General features: G+C 48.7%; 1 protein-coding gene across 3 annotated transcripts in view; it reads left to right on the forward strand.

The window, feature by feature from the left end:
• LOC121285143 (beta-galactosidase-like) overlaps positions 1-14,706 on the forward strand; it is a 132,103-nt gene that overhangs the window by 22,857 nt on the left and 94,540 nt on the right. Inside the window, exon 2 of one of the 3 annotated variants that reach the window (XM_041201372.1) lies at positions 12,448-12,617. The exons of 1 other annotated variant lie outside the window; for it this stretch is intronic. In XM_041201372.1, coding sequence (XP_041057306.1) covers positions 12,448-12,617 — 170 coding nt within the window. Of the gene's footprint in view, positions 1-12,447; positions 12,618-14,706 lie in introns of those variants that run through there. One more of the 3 variants, XM_041201374.1, reaches the window with a different exon arrangement.

Genomic DNA, 14,706 nt, shown 5'->3' on the forward strand with positions numbered 1-14,706 from the left:
GAGGGTTTGATGGGGACAGTGTAGACGGAGCTTTACTATGTCTCTAACCGCATGCTGTACCTGTCCTGGGAGTGTTTGATGGAGACAGTGTAGAGGGAACTTTACTCTGTATCTAACCCTGTGCTGTACCTGTCCTGGGAGTGTTTGATGGGGACAGTGTAGAGGGAGCTTTACTCTGTATCTAACCCCGTGCTGTATCTGTCCTGGGAGTGTTTGATGGGGACAGTGTAGAGGGAGATTTACTCTGTATCTAACCTTGTGCTGTACCTGTCCTGGGAGTGTTTGATGGTGACAGTGTAGAGGGGGATTTAGTGTGTATCTAACCCCGTGCTGTACCTGTCCTGGGAGTGTTTGATGGGGACGGTGTACAAGGAGCTTTATTCTGTATCTAACCCCGTGCTGTACCTGTCCTGGGAGTGTTTGATGGGGACAATGTAGAGGGCGCTTTACTCTGAATCTAACGCCGTGCTGTACCTGTCCTGGGAGTGTTTGATGGGGACAGTGTAGAAGGAGATTTACTCTGTATCTTACCTTGTGCTGTACCTGTCCTGGGAGTGTTTGATGGGGACAGTGTAGAGGGGGATTTAGTGAGTATCTTACCCCGTGCTGTACCTGTCCTGGGAGTGTTTGTTGGGGACGGTGTAGAGGGAGCTTTACTCTGTATCTAACCCCATGCTGTACCTGTCCTGGGAGTGTTTGTTGGGGACAGTGTAGAGGGAGCTTTATTCTGAATCTAACCCCGTGCTGTACCTGTCTTGGGAGGGTTTGATGGGGACGGTGTAGAGGGAGCTTTACTCTGTATCTAACCCCGTGCTGTACCTGTCTTGGGAGGGTTTGATGGGGACTGTGTAGAGGGAGCTTTCCTTTGTATTTAACCCGGTGTTGCACCTCTACAGGGAGTCTTTAATGGGGACAGTCTAGAGGGAGTTTTACTCTGTATCTAACCGCATACTGTACCTGTCCTGCGAGTGTTTGATGGGGACAGTGCAGAAGGTGCTTTACTCTGTATCTAACCCCGTGCTGTACCTGCCCTGGGAGTGTTTGATGAGGACAGTGTAGAGGGAGCTTTACTCTGTATCTAACCCCGTGCTGTACCTGTCCTGGGAGTGTTTGATGGGGACAGTGTAGAGGGAGATTTACTCTGTATCTAACCCCGTGCTGTACCTGTCCTGGGAGTGTTTGATGGGGACGGTGTAGAGGGAGCTTTACTCTGTATCTAACCCCGTGTTGTACCTGTCCTGGGAGTGTTTGATGGGGGCAGTGTAGAGGGAGCTTTACTCTCTATCTAAGCCCGTGTGATTCTGTCCTGGGAGCGTTTCATGGGTACAGGGTACAGGGAGTTTTACTCTGTATCTAACCCCGTGCTGTACCTGTCCCGGGACAGTTTTTTGGGGACAGTGTGGAGGGATCTTTATTTTGTATCTAACCCTGTGCTGTACCTGTCCTGGGAGTGTTTGAGGGGACATTGCAGAGAGAGTTTTACTCTCTATCTTGCCCCGTGCTGTATCTGTCCAGCGTGCGTTTGATGGGACAAGGTACAGCGAGCTTTACTTTGTATCTAGCCACATGCTGTATCTGTCATGGGAGTGTTTGATGCGGACAGTGTGGAAGGAGTTTTACAGCACGGGGTTAGATACAGAGTAAAGCATCTTCTACACTGTCCCTATCAATCTGTCCCAGGACTGATACTCTGTATCTAACGCCGTGCTGTACCTGTCCTGGGAGTGTTTGATGGGGACGGTGTAGAGGGAACTTTACTCTGTATCTAACCCCGTGCTGTACCTGTCCTGGGAGTGTTTGATGGGGACGGTGTAGAGGGAGCTTTACTCTGTATCTAACCTCGTGCTGTACCTGTCCTGGGAGTGTTTGATGGGGACAGTGTAGAGGGAGATTTACTCTGTATCTAACCCCGTGCTGTACCTGTCCTGGGAGTGTTTGATGGGGACGGTGTAGAGGGAACTTTACTCTGTATCTAACCCCGTGCTGTACCTGTCCTGGGAGTGTTTGATGGGGACGGTGTAGAGGGAGCTTTACTCTGTATCTAACCTCGTGCTGTACCTGTCCTGGGAGCGTTTGATGGGGACAGGGTAGAGGGTGCTTTACTCTGTATCTAACCCCGTACTGTACCTGTCCTGAAATTGTTTGATGGGGACAGTGCAGAAGGTGCTTTATTCTGTATCTAACCCCGTGCTGTACCTGTCCTGGGAGTGTTTGATGGGGACAGTGTAGAAGGAGATTTACTCTGTATCTAACCCCGTGCTGTACCTGTCCTGGGAGTGTTTGATGGGGACAGTGTAGAAGGAGATTTACTCTGTATCTAACCCCGTGCTGTACCTGTCCTGGGAGTGTTTGATGGGGACAGTGTAGAGGGAGCTTTACTCTCGATCTAACCCCGTGCTGTACCTGTCCTAGGAGAGTTTGATGGGGAGAGCATGGAGGGATCTTTACTCTGTTTCTAACCAATCCTGTACCTGTCCTGGGAGTGTTTGAGGGGACATTGCAGAGAGAGCTTTACTCTCTATCTTGCCCCGTGCTGTATCTGTCCAGCGTGCGTTTGATGGGGACAAGGTACAGCGGGCTTTACTTTGTATCTAGCCACATGCTGTATCTGTCATGGGAGTGTTTGATGGGGACAGTGTAGAGGGAGTTTTACTCTGTATCTAACCCTGTGCTGTACCTGTCCTGGGAGGGTTTGATGGGGACAGTGTGGAAGGAGCTTTTCAGCACGGTGTTAGATATAGTGTAAAGCTCCCTATACACTGTCCCCGTCAAACACTCCCAGGACAGGTACAGCACAGGGTTAGATACAGAGTAAATCTCCCTCTACACCGTCCCCGTCAAACACACCCAGGACAGGTATAGCAGAAAGTTACATACAGAGTAAAGCATCTTCTACAGTGTCCGTGTCAGACACTCCCAGGACAGGTACAGCACGGGTTTAGTAACAGAGGAAAGCACCTTCTACACTGTCCCCATCAAACTGTCCCAGGACTAATACTCTGTATCTAACCCCGTGCTGTACCTGTCCTGGGAGTGTTTGATTGGGACATTGTAGAGGGAGCTTTACTCTCTATCTAACCATGTGCTGTACCTGTCCTGGGAGTGCTTGATGAGACAGTGTAGAAGGTGCTTTTCTCTGTATCTAACCCCGTGCTGTACCTGTCCTGGGAGTGTTTGATTGGGACAGTGTAGAAGGTGCTTTACTTTGTATGTAACCCTGTACTGTACCTGTCCTCTGAGGGTTTGACGGGGACAGGGTACAGGGAGCTTTACTCTCTATCTAACCATGTGCTGTACCTGTCCTGGGAGTGTTTGATGGGGACATTGTAGAGAGAGCTTTACTCTCTATCTAACCCCGTGCTGTACCTGTCCTGGGAGTGTTTGATGGGGACAGTGTGGAGGGAGCTTTAAAGCACGGGTTTAGATACAGAGTAAAGCTCCTTCTACACTGTCCCTATCAAACTGTCCCAGGACTAATACTCTGTATCTAACCCCGTGCTGTACCTGTCCTGGGAGTGTTTGATTGGGACATTGTAGAGGGAGCTTTACTCTCTTTCTAAGCCCGTGTGTATCTGTCCTGGGAGCGTTTCATGGGTACAGGGAGCTTTACTTTGTATCAAACGCCGTACTGTACCTGTCCTGAAATTGTTTGATGAGGACAGTGCAGAATGTGCTTTATTCTGCATGTAACCCTGTGCTGTACCTGTCCTGGGAGTGTTTGATGAGGACAGTGCAGAATGTGTTTTATTCTGCATGTAACCCTGTGCTGTACCTGTCCTGGGAGTGTTTGATGAGGACAGTGCAGAATGCGCTTTATTCTGCATGTAACCCTGTGCTGTACCTGTCCTGGGAGTGTTTGATGGGGACAGTGTAGAGGGAGCTTTACTCTGTATCTAACCCGGGCTCTACCTGTCCTGGGAGGGTTTGATGGGGACAGTGTAGACGGAGCTTTACTATGTCTCTAACCGCATGCTGTACCTGTCCTGGGAGTGTTTGATGGAGACAGTGTAGAGGGAACTTTACTCTGTATCTAACCCTGTGCTGTACCTGTCCTGGGAGTGTTTGATGGGGACAGTGTAGAGGGAGCTTTACTCTGTATCTAACCCCGTGCTGTATCTGTCCTGGGAGTGTTTGATGGGGACAGTGTAGAGGGAGATTTACTCTGTATCTAACCTTGTGCTGTACCTGTCCTGGGAGTGTTTGATGGTGACAGTGTAGAGGGGGATTTAGTGTGTATCTAACCCCGTGCTGTACCTGTCCTGGGAGTGTTTGATGGGGACGGTGTACAAGGAGCTTTATTCTGTATCTAACCCCGTGCTGTACCTGTCCTGGGAGTGTTTGATGGGGACAATGTAGAGGGCGCTTTACTCTGAATCTAACGCCGTGCTGTACCTGTCCTGGGAGTGTTTGATGGGGACAGTGTAGAAGGAGATTTACTCTGTATCTTACCTTGTGCTGTACCTGTCCTGGGAGTGTTTGATGGGGACAGTGTAGAGGGGGATTTAGTGAGTATCTTACCCCGTGCTGTACCTGTCCTGGGAGTGTTTGTTGGGGACGGTGTAGAGGGAGCTTTACTCTGTATCTAACCCCATGCTGTACCTGTCCTGGGAGTGTTTGTTGGGGACAGTGTAGAGGGAGCTTTATTCTGAATCTAACCCCGTGCTGTACCTGTCTTGGGAGGGTTTGATGGGGACGGTGTAGAGGGAGCTTTACTCTGTATCTAACCCCGTGCTGTACCTGTCTTGGGAGGGTTTGATGGGGACTGTGTAGAGGGAGCTTTCCTTTGTATTTAACCCGGTGTTGCACCTCTACAGGGAGTCTTTAATGGGGACAGTCTAGAGGGAGTTTTACTCTGTATCTAACCGCATACTGTACCTGTCCTGCGAGTGTTTGATGGGGACAGTGCAGAAGGTGCTTTACTCTGTATCTAACCCCGTGCTGTACCTGCCCTGGGAGTGTTTGATGAGGACAGTGTAGAGGGAGCTTTACTCTGTATCTAACCCCGTGCTGTACCTGTCCTGGGAGTGTTTGATGGGGACAGTGTAGAGGGAGATTTACTCTGTATCTAACCCCGTGCTGTACCTGTCCTGGGAGTGTTTGATGGGGACGGTGTAGAGGGAGCTTTACTCTGTATCTAACCCCGTGTTGTACCTGTCCTGGGAGTGTTTGATGGGGGCAGTGTAGAGGGAGCTTTACTCTCTATCTAAGCCCGTGTGATTCTGTCCTGGGAGCGTTTCATGGGTACAGGGTACAGGGAGTTTTACTCTGTATCTAACCCCGTGCTGTACCTGTCCCGGGACAGTTTTTTGGGGACAGTGTGGAGGGATCTTTATTTTGTATCTAACCCTGTGCTGTACCTGTCCTGGGAGTGTTTGAGGGGACATTGCAGAGAGAGTTTTACTCTCTATCTTGCCCCGTGCTGTATCTGTCCAGCGTGCGTTTGATGGGACAAGGTACAGCGAGCTTTACTTTGTATCTAGCCACATGCTGTATCTGTCATGGGAGTGTTTGATGCGGACAGTGTGGAAGGAGTTTTACAGCACGGGGTTAGATACAGAGTAAAGCATCTTCTACACTGTCCCTATCAATCTGTCCCAGGACTGATACTCTGTATCTAACGCCGTGCTGTACCTGTCCTGGGAGTGTTTGATGGGGACGGTGTAGAGGGAACTTTACTCTGTATCTAACCCCGTGCTGTACCTGTCCTGGGAGTGTTTGATGGGGACGGTGTAGAGGGAGCTTTACTCTGTATCTAACCTCGTGCTGTACCTGTCCTGGGAGTGTTTGATGGGGACAGTGTAGAGGGAGATTTACTCTGTATCTAACCCCGTGCTGTACCTGTCCTGGGAGTGTTTGATGGGGACGGTGTAGAGGGAACTTTACTCTGTATCTAACCCCGTGCTGTACCTGTCCTGGGAGTGTTTGATGGGGACGGTGTAGAGGGAGCTTTACTCTGTATCTAACCTCGTGCTGTACCTGTCCTGGGAGCGTTTGATGGGGACAGGGTAGAGGGTGCTTTACTCTGTATCTAACCCCGTACTGTACCTGTCCTGAAATTGTTTGATGGGGACAGTGCAGAAGGTGCTTTATTCTGTATCTAACCCCGTGCTGTACCTGTCCTGGGAGTGTTTGATGGGGACAGTGTAGAAGGAGATTTACTCTGTATCTAACCCCGTGCTGTACCTGTCCTGGGAGTGTTTGATGGGGACAGTGTAGAAGGAGATTTACTCTGTATCTAACCCCGTGCTGTACCTGTCCTGGGAGTGTTTGATGGGGACAGTGTAGAGGGAGCTTTACTCTCGATCTAACCCCGTGCTGTACCTGTCCTAGGAGAGTTTGATGGGGAGAGCATGGAGGGATCTTTACTCTGTTTCTAACCAATCCTGTACCTGTCCTGGGAGTGTTTGAGGGGACATTGCAGAGAGAGCTTTACTCTCTATCTTGCCCCGTGCTGTATCTGTCCAGCGTGCGTTTGATGGGGACAAGGTACAGCGGGCTTTACTTTGTATCTAGCCACATGCTGTATCTGTCATGGGAGTGTTTGATGGGGACAGTGTAGAGGGAGTTTTACTCTGTATCTAACCCTGTGCTGTACCTGTCCTGGGAGGGTTTGATGGGGACAGTGTGGAAGGAGCTTTTCAGCACGGTGTTAGATATAGTGTAAAGCTCCCTATACACTGTCCCCGTCAAACACTCCCAGGACAGGTACAGCACAGGGTTAGATACAGAGTAAATCTCCCTCTACACCGTCCCCGTCAAACACACCCAGGACAGGTATAGCAGAAAGTTACATACAGAGTAAAGCATCTTCTACAGTGTCCGTGTCAGACACTCCCAGGACAGGTACAGCACGGGTTTAGTAACAGAGGAAAGCACCTTCTACACTGTCCCCATCAAACTGTCCCAGGACTAATACTCTGTATCTAACCCCGTGCTGTACCTGTCCTGGGAGTGTTTGATTGGGACATTGTAGAGGGAGCTTTACTCTCTATCTAACCATGTGCTGTACCTGTCCTGGGAGTGCTTGATGAGACAGTGTAGAAGGTGCTTTTCTCTGTATCTAACCCCGTGCTGTACCTGTCCTGGGAGTGTTTGATTGGGACAGTGTAGAAGGTGCTTTACTTTGTATGTAACCCTGTACTGTACCTGTCCTCTGAGGGTTTGACGGGGACAGGGTACAGGGAGCTTTACTCTCTATCTAACCATGTGCTGTACCTGTCCTGGGAGTGTTTGATGGGGACATTGTAGAGAGAGCTTTACTCTCTATCTAACCCCGTGCTGTACCTGTCCTGGGAGTGTTTGATGGGGACAGTGTAGAGGGAGCTTTACTCTCTATCTAACCCCGTGCTGTACCTGTCCTGGGAGTGTTTGATGGGGACAGTGTGGAGGGAGCTTTAAAGCACGGGTTTAGATACAGAGTAAAGCTCCTTCTACACTGTCCCTATCAAACTGTCCCAGGACTAATACTCTGTATCTAACCCCGTGCTGTACCTGTCCTGGGAGTGTTTGATTGGGACATTGTAGAGGGAGCTTTACTCTCTTTCTAAGCCCGTGTGTATCTGTCCTGGGAGCGTTTCATGGGTACAGGGAGCTTTACTTTGTATCAAACGCCGTACTGTACCTGTCCTGAAATTGTTTGATGAGGACAGTGCAGAATGTGCTTTATTCTGCATGTAACCCTGTGCTGTACCTGTCCTGGGAGTGTTTGATGAGGACAGTGCAGAATGTGTTTTATTCTGCATGTAACCCTGTGCTGTACCTGTCCTGGGAGTGTTTGATGAGGACAGTGCAGAATGCGCTTTATTCTGCATGTAACCCTGTGCTGTACCTGTCCTGGGAGTGTTTGATGGGGACAGTGTAGAGGGAGCTTTACTCTGTATCTAACCCGGGCTCTACCTGTCCTGGGAGGGTTTGATGGGGACAGTGTAGACGGAGCTTTACTATGTCTCTAACCGCATGCTGTACCTGTCCTGGGAGTGTTTGATGGAGACAGTGTAGAGGGAACTTTACTCTGTATCTAACCCTGTGCTGTACCTGTCCTGGGAGTGTTTGATGGGGACAGTGTAGAGGGAGCTTTACTCTGTATCTAACCCCGTGCTGTATCTGTCCTGGGAGTGTTTGATGGGGACAGTGTAGAGGGAGATTTACTCTGTATCTAACCTTGTGCTGTACCTGTCCTGGGAGTGTTTGATGGTGACAGTGTAGAGGGGGATTTAGTGTGTATCTAACCCCGTGCTGTACCTGTCCTGGGAGTGTTTGATGGGGACGGTGTACAAGGAGCTTTATTCTGTATCTAACCCCGTGCTGTACCTGTCCTGGGAGTGTTTGATGGGGACAATGTAGAGGGCGCTTTACTCTGAATCTAACGCCGTGCTGTACCTGTCCTGGGAGTGTTTGATGGGGACAGTGTAGAAGGAGATTTACTCTGTATCTTACCTTGTGCTGTACCTGTCCTGGGAGTGTTTGATGGGGACAGTGTAGAGGGGGATTTAGTGAGTATCTTACCCCGTGCTGTACCTGTCCTGGGAGTGTTTGTTGGGGACGGTGTAGAGGGAGCTTTACTCTGTATCTAACCCCATGCTGTACCTGTCCTGGGAGTGTTTGTTGGGGACAGTGTAGAGGGAGCTTTATTCTGAATCTAACCCCGTGCTGTACCTGTCTTGGGAGGGTTTGATGGGGACGGTGTAGAGGGAGCTTTACTCTGTATCTAACCCCGTGCTGTACCTGTCTTGGGAGGGTTTGATGGGGACTGTGTAGAGGGAGCTTTCCTTTGTATTTAACCCGGTGTTGCACCTCTACAGGGAGTCTTTAATGGGGACAGTCTAGAGGGAGTTTTACTCTGTATCTAACCGCATACTGTACCTGTCCTGCGAGTGTTTGATGGGGACAGTGCAGAAGGTGCTTTACTCTGTATCTAACCCCGTGCTGTACCTGCCCTGGGAGTGTTTGATGAGGACAGTGTAGAGGGAGCTTTACTCTGTATCTAACCCCGTGCTGTACCTGTCCTGGGAGTGTTTGATGGGGACAGTGTAGAGGGAGATTTACTCTGTATCTAACCCCGTGCTGTACCTGTCCTGGGAGTGTTTGATGGGGACGGTGTAGAGGGAGCTTTACTCTGTATCTAACCCCGTGTTGTACCTGTCCTGGGAGTGTTTGATGGGGGCAGTGTAGAGGGAGCTTTACTCTCTATCTAAGCCCGTGTGATTCTGTCCTGGGAGCGTTTCATGGGTACAGGGTACAGGGAGTTTTACTCTGTATCTAACCCCGTGCTGTACCTGTCCCGGGACAGTTTTTTGGGGACAGTGTGGAGGGATCTTTATTTTGTATCTAACCCTGTGCTGTACCTGTCCTGGGAGTGTTTGAGGGGACATTGCAGAGAGAGTTTTACTCTCTATCTTGCCCCGTGCTGTATCTGTCCAGCGTGCGTTTGATGGGACAAGGTACAGCGAGCTTTACTTTGTATCTAGCCACATGCTGTATCTGTCATGGGAGTGTTTGATGCGGACAGTGTGGAAGGAGTTTTACAGCACGGGGTTAGATACAGAGTAAAGCATCTTCTACACTGTCCCTATCAATCTGTCCCAGGACTGATACTCTGTATCTAACGCCGTGCTGTACCTGTCCTGGGAGTGTTTGATGGGGACGGTGTAGAGGGAACTTTACTCTGTATCTAACCCCGTGCTGTACCTGTCCTGGGAGTGTTTGATGGGGACGGTGTAGAGGGAGCTTTACTCTGTATCTAACCTCGTGCTGTACCTGTCCTGGGAGTGTTTGATGGGGACAGTGTAGAGGGAGATTTACTCTGTATCTAACCCCGTGCTGTACCTGTCCTGGGAGTGTTTGATGGGGACGGTGTAGAGGGAACTTTACTCTGTATCTAACCCCGTGCTGTACCTGTCCTGGGAGTGTTTGATGGGGACGGTGTAGAGGGAGCTTTACTCTGTATCTAACCTCGTGCTGTACCTGTCCTGGGAGCGTTTGATGGGGACAGGGTAGAGGGTGCTTTACTCTGTATCTAACCCCGTACTGTACCTGTCCTGAAATTGTTTGATGGGGACAGTGCAGAAGGTGCTTTATTCTGTATCTAACCCCGTGCTGTACCTGTCCTGGGAGTGTTTGATGGGGACAGTGTAGAAGGAGATTTACTCTGTATCTAACCCCGTGCTGTACCTGTCCTGGGAGTGTTTGATGGGGACAGTGTAGAAGGAGATTTACTCTGTATCTAACCCCGTGCTGTACCTGTCCTGGGAGTGTTTGATGGGGACAGTGTAGAGGGAGCTTTACTCTCGATCTAACCCCGTGCTGTACCTGTCCTAGGAGAGTTTGATGGGGAGAGCATGGAGGGATCTTTACTCTGTTTCTAACCAATCCTGTACCTGTCCTGGGAGTGTTTGAGGGGACATTGCAGAGAGAGCTTTACTCTCTATCTTGCCCCGTGCTGTATCTGTCCAGCGTGCGTTTGATGGGGACAAGGTACAGCGGGCTTTACTTTGTATCTAGCCACATGCTGTATCTGTCATGGGAGTGTTTGATGGGGACAGTGTAGAGGGAGTTTTACTCTGTATCTAACCCTGTGCTGTACCTGTCCTGGGAGGGTTTGATGGGGACAGTGTGGAAGGAGCTTTTCAGCACGGTGTTAGATATAGTGTAAAGCTCCCTATACACTGTCCCCGTCAAACACTCCCAGGACAGGTACAGCACAGGGTTAGATACAGAGTAAATCTCCCTCTACACCGTCCCCGTCAAACACACCCAGGACAGGTATAGCAGAAAGTTACATACAGAGTAAAGCATCTTCTACAGTGTCCGTGTCAGACACTCCCAGGACAGGTACAGCACGGGTTTAGTAACAGAGGAAAGCACCTTCTACACTGTCCCCATCAAACTGTCCCAGGACTAATACTCTGTATCTAACCCCGTGCTGTACCTGTCCTGGGAGTGTTTGATTGGGACATTGTAGAGGGAGCTTTACTCTCTATCTAACCATGTGCTGTACCTGTCCTGGGAGTGCTTGATGAGACAGTGTAGAAGGTGCTTTTCTCTGTATCTAACCCCGTGCTGTACCTGTCCTGGGAGTGTTTGATTGGGACAGTGTAGAAGGTGCTTTACTTTGTATGTAACCCTGTACTGTACCTGTCCTCTGAGGGTTTGACGGGGACAGGGTACAGGGAGCTTTACTCTCTATCTAACCATGTGCTGTACCTGTCCTGGGAGTGTTTGATGGGGACATTGTAGAGAGAGCTTTACTCTCTATCTAACCCCGTGCTGTACCTGTCCTGGGAGTGTTTGATGGGGACAGTGTAGAGGGAGCTTTACTCTCTATCTAACCCCGTGCTGTACCTGTCCTGGGAGTGTTTGATGGGGACAGTGTGGAGGGAGCTTTAAAGCACGGGTTTAGATACAGAGTAAAGCTCCTTCTACACTGTCCCTATCAAACTGTCCCAGGACTAATACTCTGTATCTAACCCCGTGCTGTACCTGTCCTGGGAGTGTTTGATTGGGACATTGTAGAGGGAGCTTTACTCTCTTTCTAAGCCCGTGTGTATCTGTCCTGGGAGCGTTTCATGGGTACAGGGAGCTTTACTTTGTATCAAACGCCGTACTGTACCTGTCCTGAAATTGTTTGATGAGGACAGTGCAGAATGTGCTTTATTCTGCATGTAACCCTGTGCTGTACCTGTCCTGGGAGTGTTTGATGAGGACAGTGCAGAATGTGTTTTATTCTGCATGTAACCCTGTGCTGTACCTGTCCTGGGAGTGTTTGATGAGGACAGTGCAGAATGCGCTTTATTCTGCATGTAACCCTGTGCTGTACCTGTCCTGGGAATGTTTGATGGGGACAGTGTAGAGGGAGCTTTATTCTGTATGTAACCCTGTGCTGTACCTGTCCTGGGAGTGTTTGATGGGGACAGTGTAGAGGGAACTTTACTCTGTATCTAACCCCGTGCTGTACCTGTCCTGGGAGTGTTTGATGGGGACGGTGTAGAGGGAGCTTTACTCTATAGCTAAACCCGTGCTGTACCTGTCCTGGGAGTGTTTGATGGGGACAGTGTAGAGGGAGATTTACTCTGTATCTAACCCCGTGCTGTACCTGTCCTGAGAGTGTTTGATGGGGACAGTGTAGAGGGAACTTTACTCTGTATCTAACCCCGTGCTGAACCTGTCCTGGGAGTGTTTGATGGGGACAGTGTAGAGGGAACTTTACTCTGTATCTAACCCCGTGCTGTACCTGTCCTGGGAATGTTTGATGGGGACAGTGTAGAGGGAACTTTACTCTGTATCTAACCCTGTGCTGTACCTGTCCTGGGAGTGTTTGATGGGGACAGTGTAGAGGGAGATTTACTCTGTATCTAACCCCGTGCTGTACCTGTCCTGGGAGTGTTTGATGGGGACAGTGTAGAGGGAACTTTACTCTGTATCTAACCATTTGTGTCTTTTCTTTCACAGAGTTTTAAGTCTGGTTCTTTCACCATTGATTATGAAAGAAATTGCTTCAGTAAGGATGGATACTGTTTCCGGTATATTTCTGGGAGTATCCACTACTTTCGAGTTCCTCACATATATTGGAAAGATAGGCTGCAGAAAATGTACATGGCGGGTCTCAACGCTATCCAGGTGTAAGTGAAGCAGGACTGCTGATCCTTCCTTTATGCAAAGCCCAGAGTAAGGGGCTCAATTCTGAGGCAGTGCCGCACTGGCGGGGCGCCAGCCCCGGGTGGGGGGGGGGAATGCCGCACTGGCGGGGCACCAGCCCCGGGTTGGGGGGGAGTGCCGCACTGGGGGAGGGTGATTTTTGGATGAAGTTTTTTAACAGAGGTTCTATCTGCCTCTCTAATTGATGGAAAAGATTACACAGCTGCTCTTTTGAAGAGCCAGGGAGTTTGCCCCAGTTTCTTGTGACCAATATTTCCCCCTCACCAACATTATAACCAGATTAATTGATAATTTATTTCATTGCTGTCTGTAGAGAGCTTGCTGTGTGTAAATTGACTGTCATTGTTTCCTACAACCCATCAAGAAGCATTTTGTTGGATATAAAATGCTTTGGTTGCCCTGAGGTTGTTAAAGGCACTATAAAAATGCAAGTTTTTTTTCTCTCTCTTGAGGGCTTCCTATTATTCATTTACTGTTCTAGTCGATAATCTTTGATTCCAATCTAGCTGGGCCAGATCCCTTTTCATTTCCCTCAAATTAGCCCTGCTCCAGTTGTAGATTTTCACATTTGTTTAATCCTGGACCTTTTCCATATTCCAACCCCAATGATATTGCAATCATTGTTTCGCAAACACCCCCATCACAGCTTGGAACTCACTCCCGGGTATCTATTATTCTATATATATAAATCCCCCGATTAGTTTCCAGTCTGTAACTCACTCCCGGGTATCTATTATTCAAAAATAAACCACCCCGAACCCCTCGATTAGATTCCAGTCTGTAACTCACTCCTGGGTATCTGTTATTCTATATATAAACCACCCCGAACCCCTCAATTAGATTCCAGTCTGTAACTCACGCCCGGGTATTGGTTATTCTTTATATAAACCCCACCAATCCCCTTGATTAGATTCCAGTCTGTAACTCGCTCCCGGGTATCTATTATTCTGTATATAAACCCCTGATTAGATTCCAGTCTGTAACTCACTCCCGGGTATCTCTTATTCTATATATAAATCACCCCGAACCCCTCGATTAGATTCCAGTCTGTAACTCACTCCCGGTTATCTCTTATTCTATATATAAACCACCCCGAACCCCTCGATTAGATTCCAGTCTGTAACTCGCTCCCGGGTATCTATTATTCTGTATATAAACCCCTGATTAGATTCCAGTCTGTAACTCACTCCCGGGTATCTGTTATTCTATATATAAACCACCCCGAACCCCTCGATTAGATTCCAGTCTATAACTCACTCCCGGGTATCAGTTATTCTATATATAAACTGCCTGAACCCCTCAATTAGATTCCAGTCTGTAACTCACTCCTGGGTATCTGTTATTCCATATATAAACCACCCCGAACCCCTCAATTAGATTCCAGCCTTTAACTCACTCCTAGGCATCTGTTATTCTATATATAAACCCCACCGAATCCCTCGATTAGATTCCAGTCTGTAACTCACTCCCGGGTATCCATTATTCTATATATAAACTCCGTGAATAGATCGCAGTCTGTAACTCACTCCTGGGTATCCGTTATTCTATATATAAACTCCTTGAATAGATTCCAGTCTGTAATTCACTCCCGGGTATCCGTTATTCTATATATAAACTCCCCCGAACCACTCGATTAGATTCCAGTTGGTAACTCACTCCCGGGTATCTGTTATTCTATATATAAATCCCTCGATTAGATTCCAGTCTGTAACTCACTCCTGGGTATCTGTTATTCTATATATAAACCCCCCCCCCCCCCGAACCCCTCTATTAGATTCCAGTCTGTAGCTCACTCCCGGGTATCTGTTATTCTATATATAAACTCCTCGAATAGATTCCAGTCTGTAACTCACTCCTGGGTATCTGTTATTCTATATATAAACCATCCGAACCCCTCGATTAGATTCCAGTCTGTAACTCACTCCTGGGTATCTGTTATTCTATATATAAACCCCACCGAATCCCTTGATTAGATTCCAGTCTGTAATTCACTCCCGGGTATCCGTTATTCTATATATAAACTCCCCCGAACCACTCGATTAGATTCCAGTT

This window comes from Carcharodon carcharias, chromosome 12 (genome assembly GCF_017639515.1).
Source record: "Carcharodon carcharias isolate sCarCar2 chromosome 12, sCarCar2.pri, whole genome shotgun sequence".
Taxonomy (NCBI): domain Eukaryota; kingdom Metazoa; phylum Chordata; class Chondrichthyes; order Lamniformes; family Lamnidae; genus Carcharodon; species Carcharodon carcharias.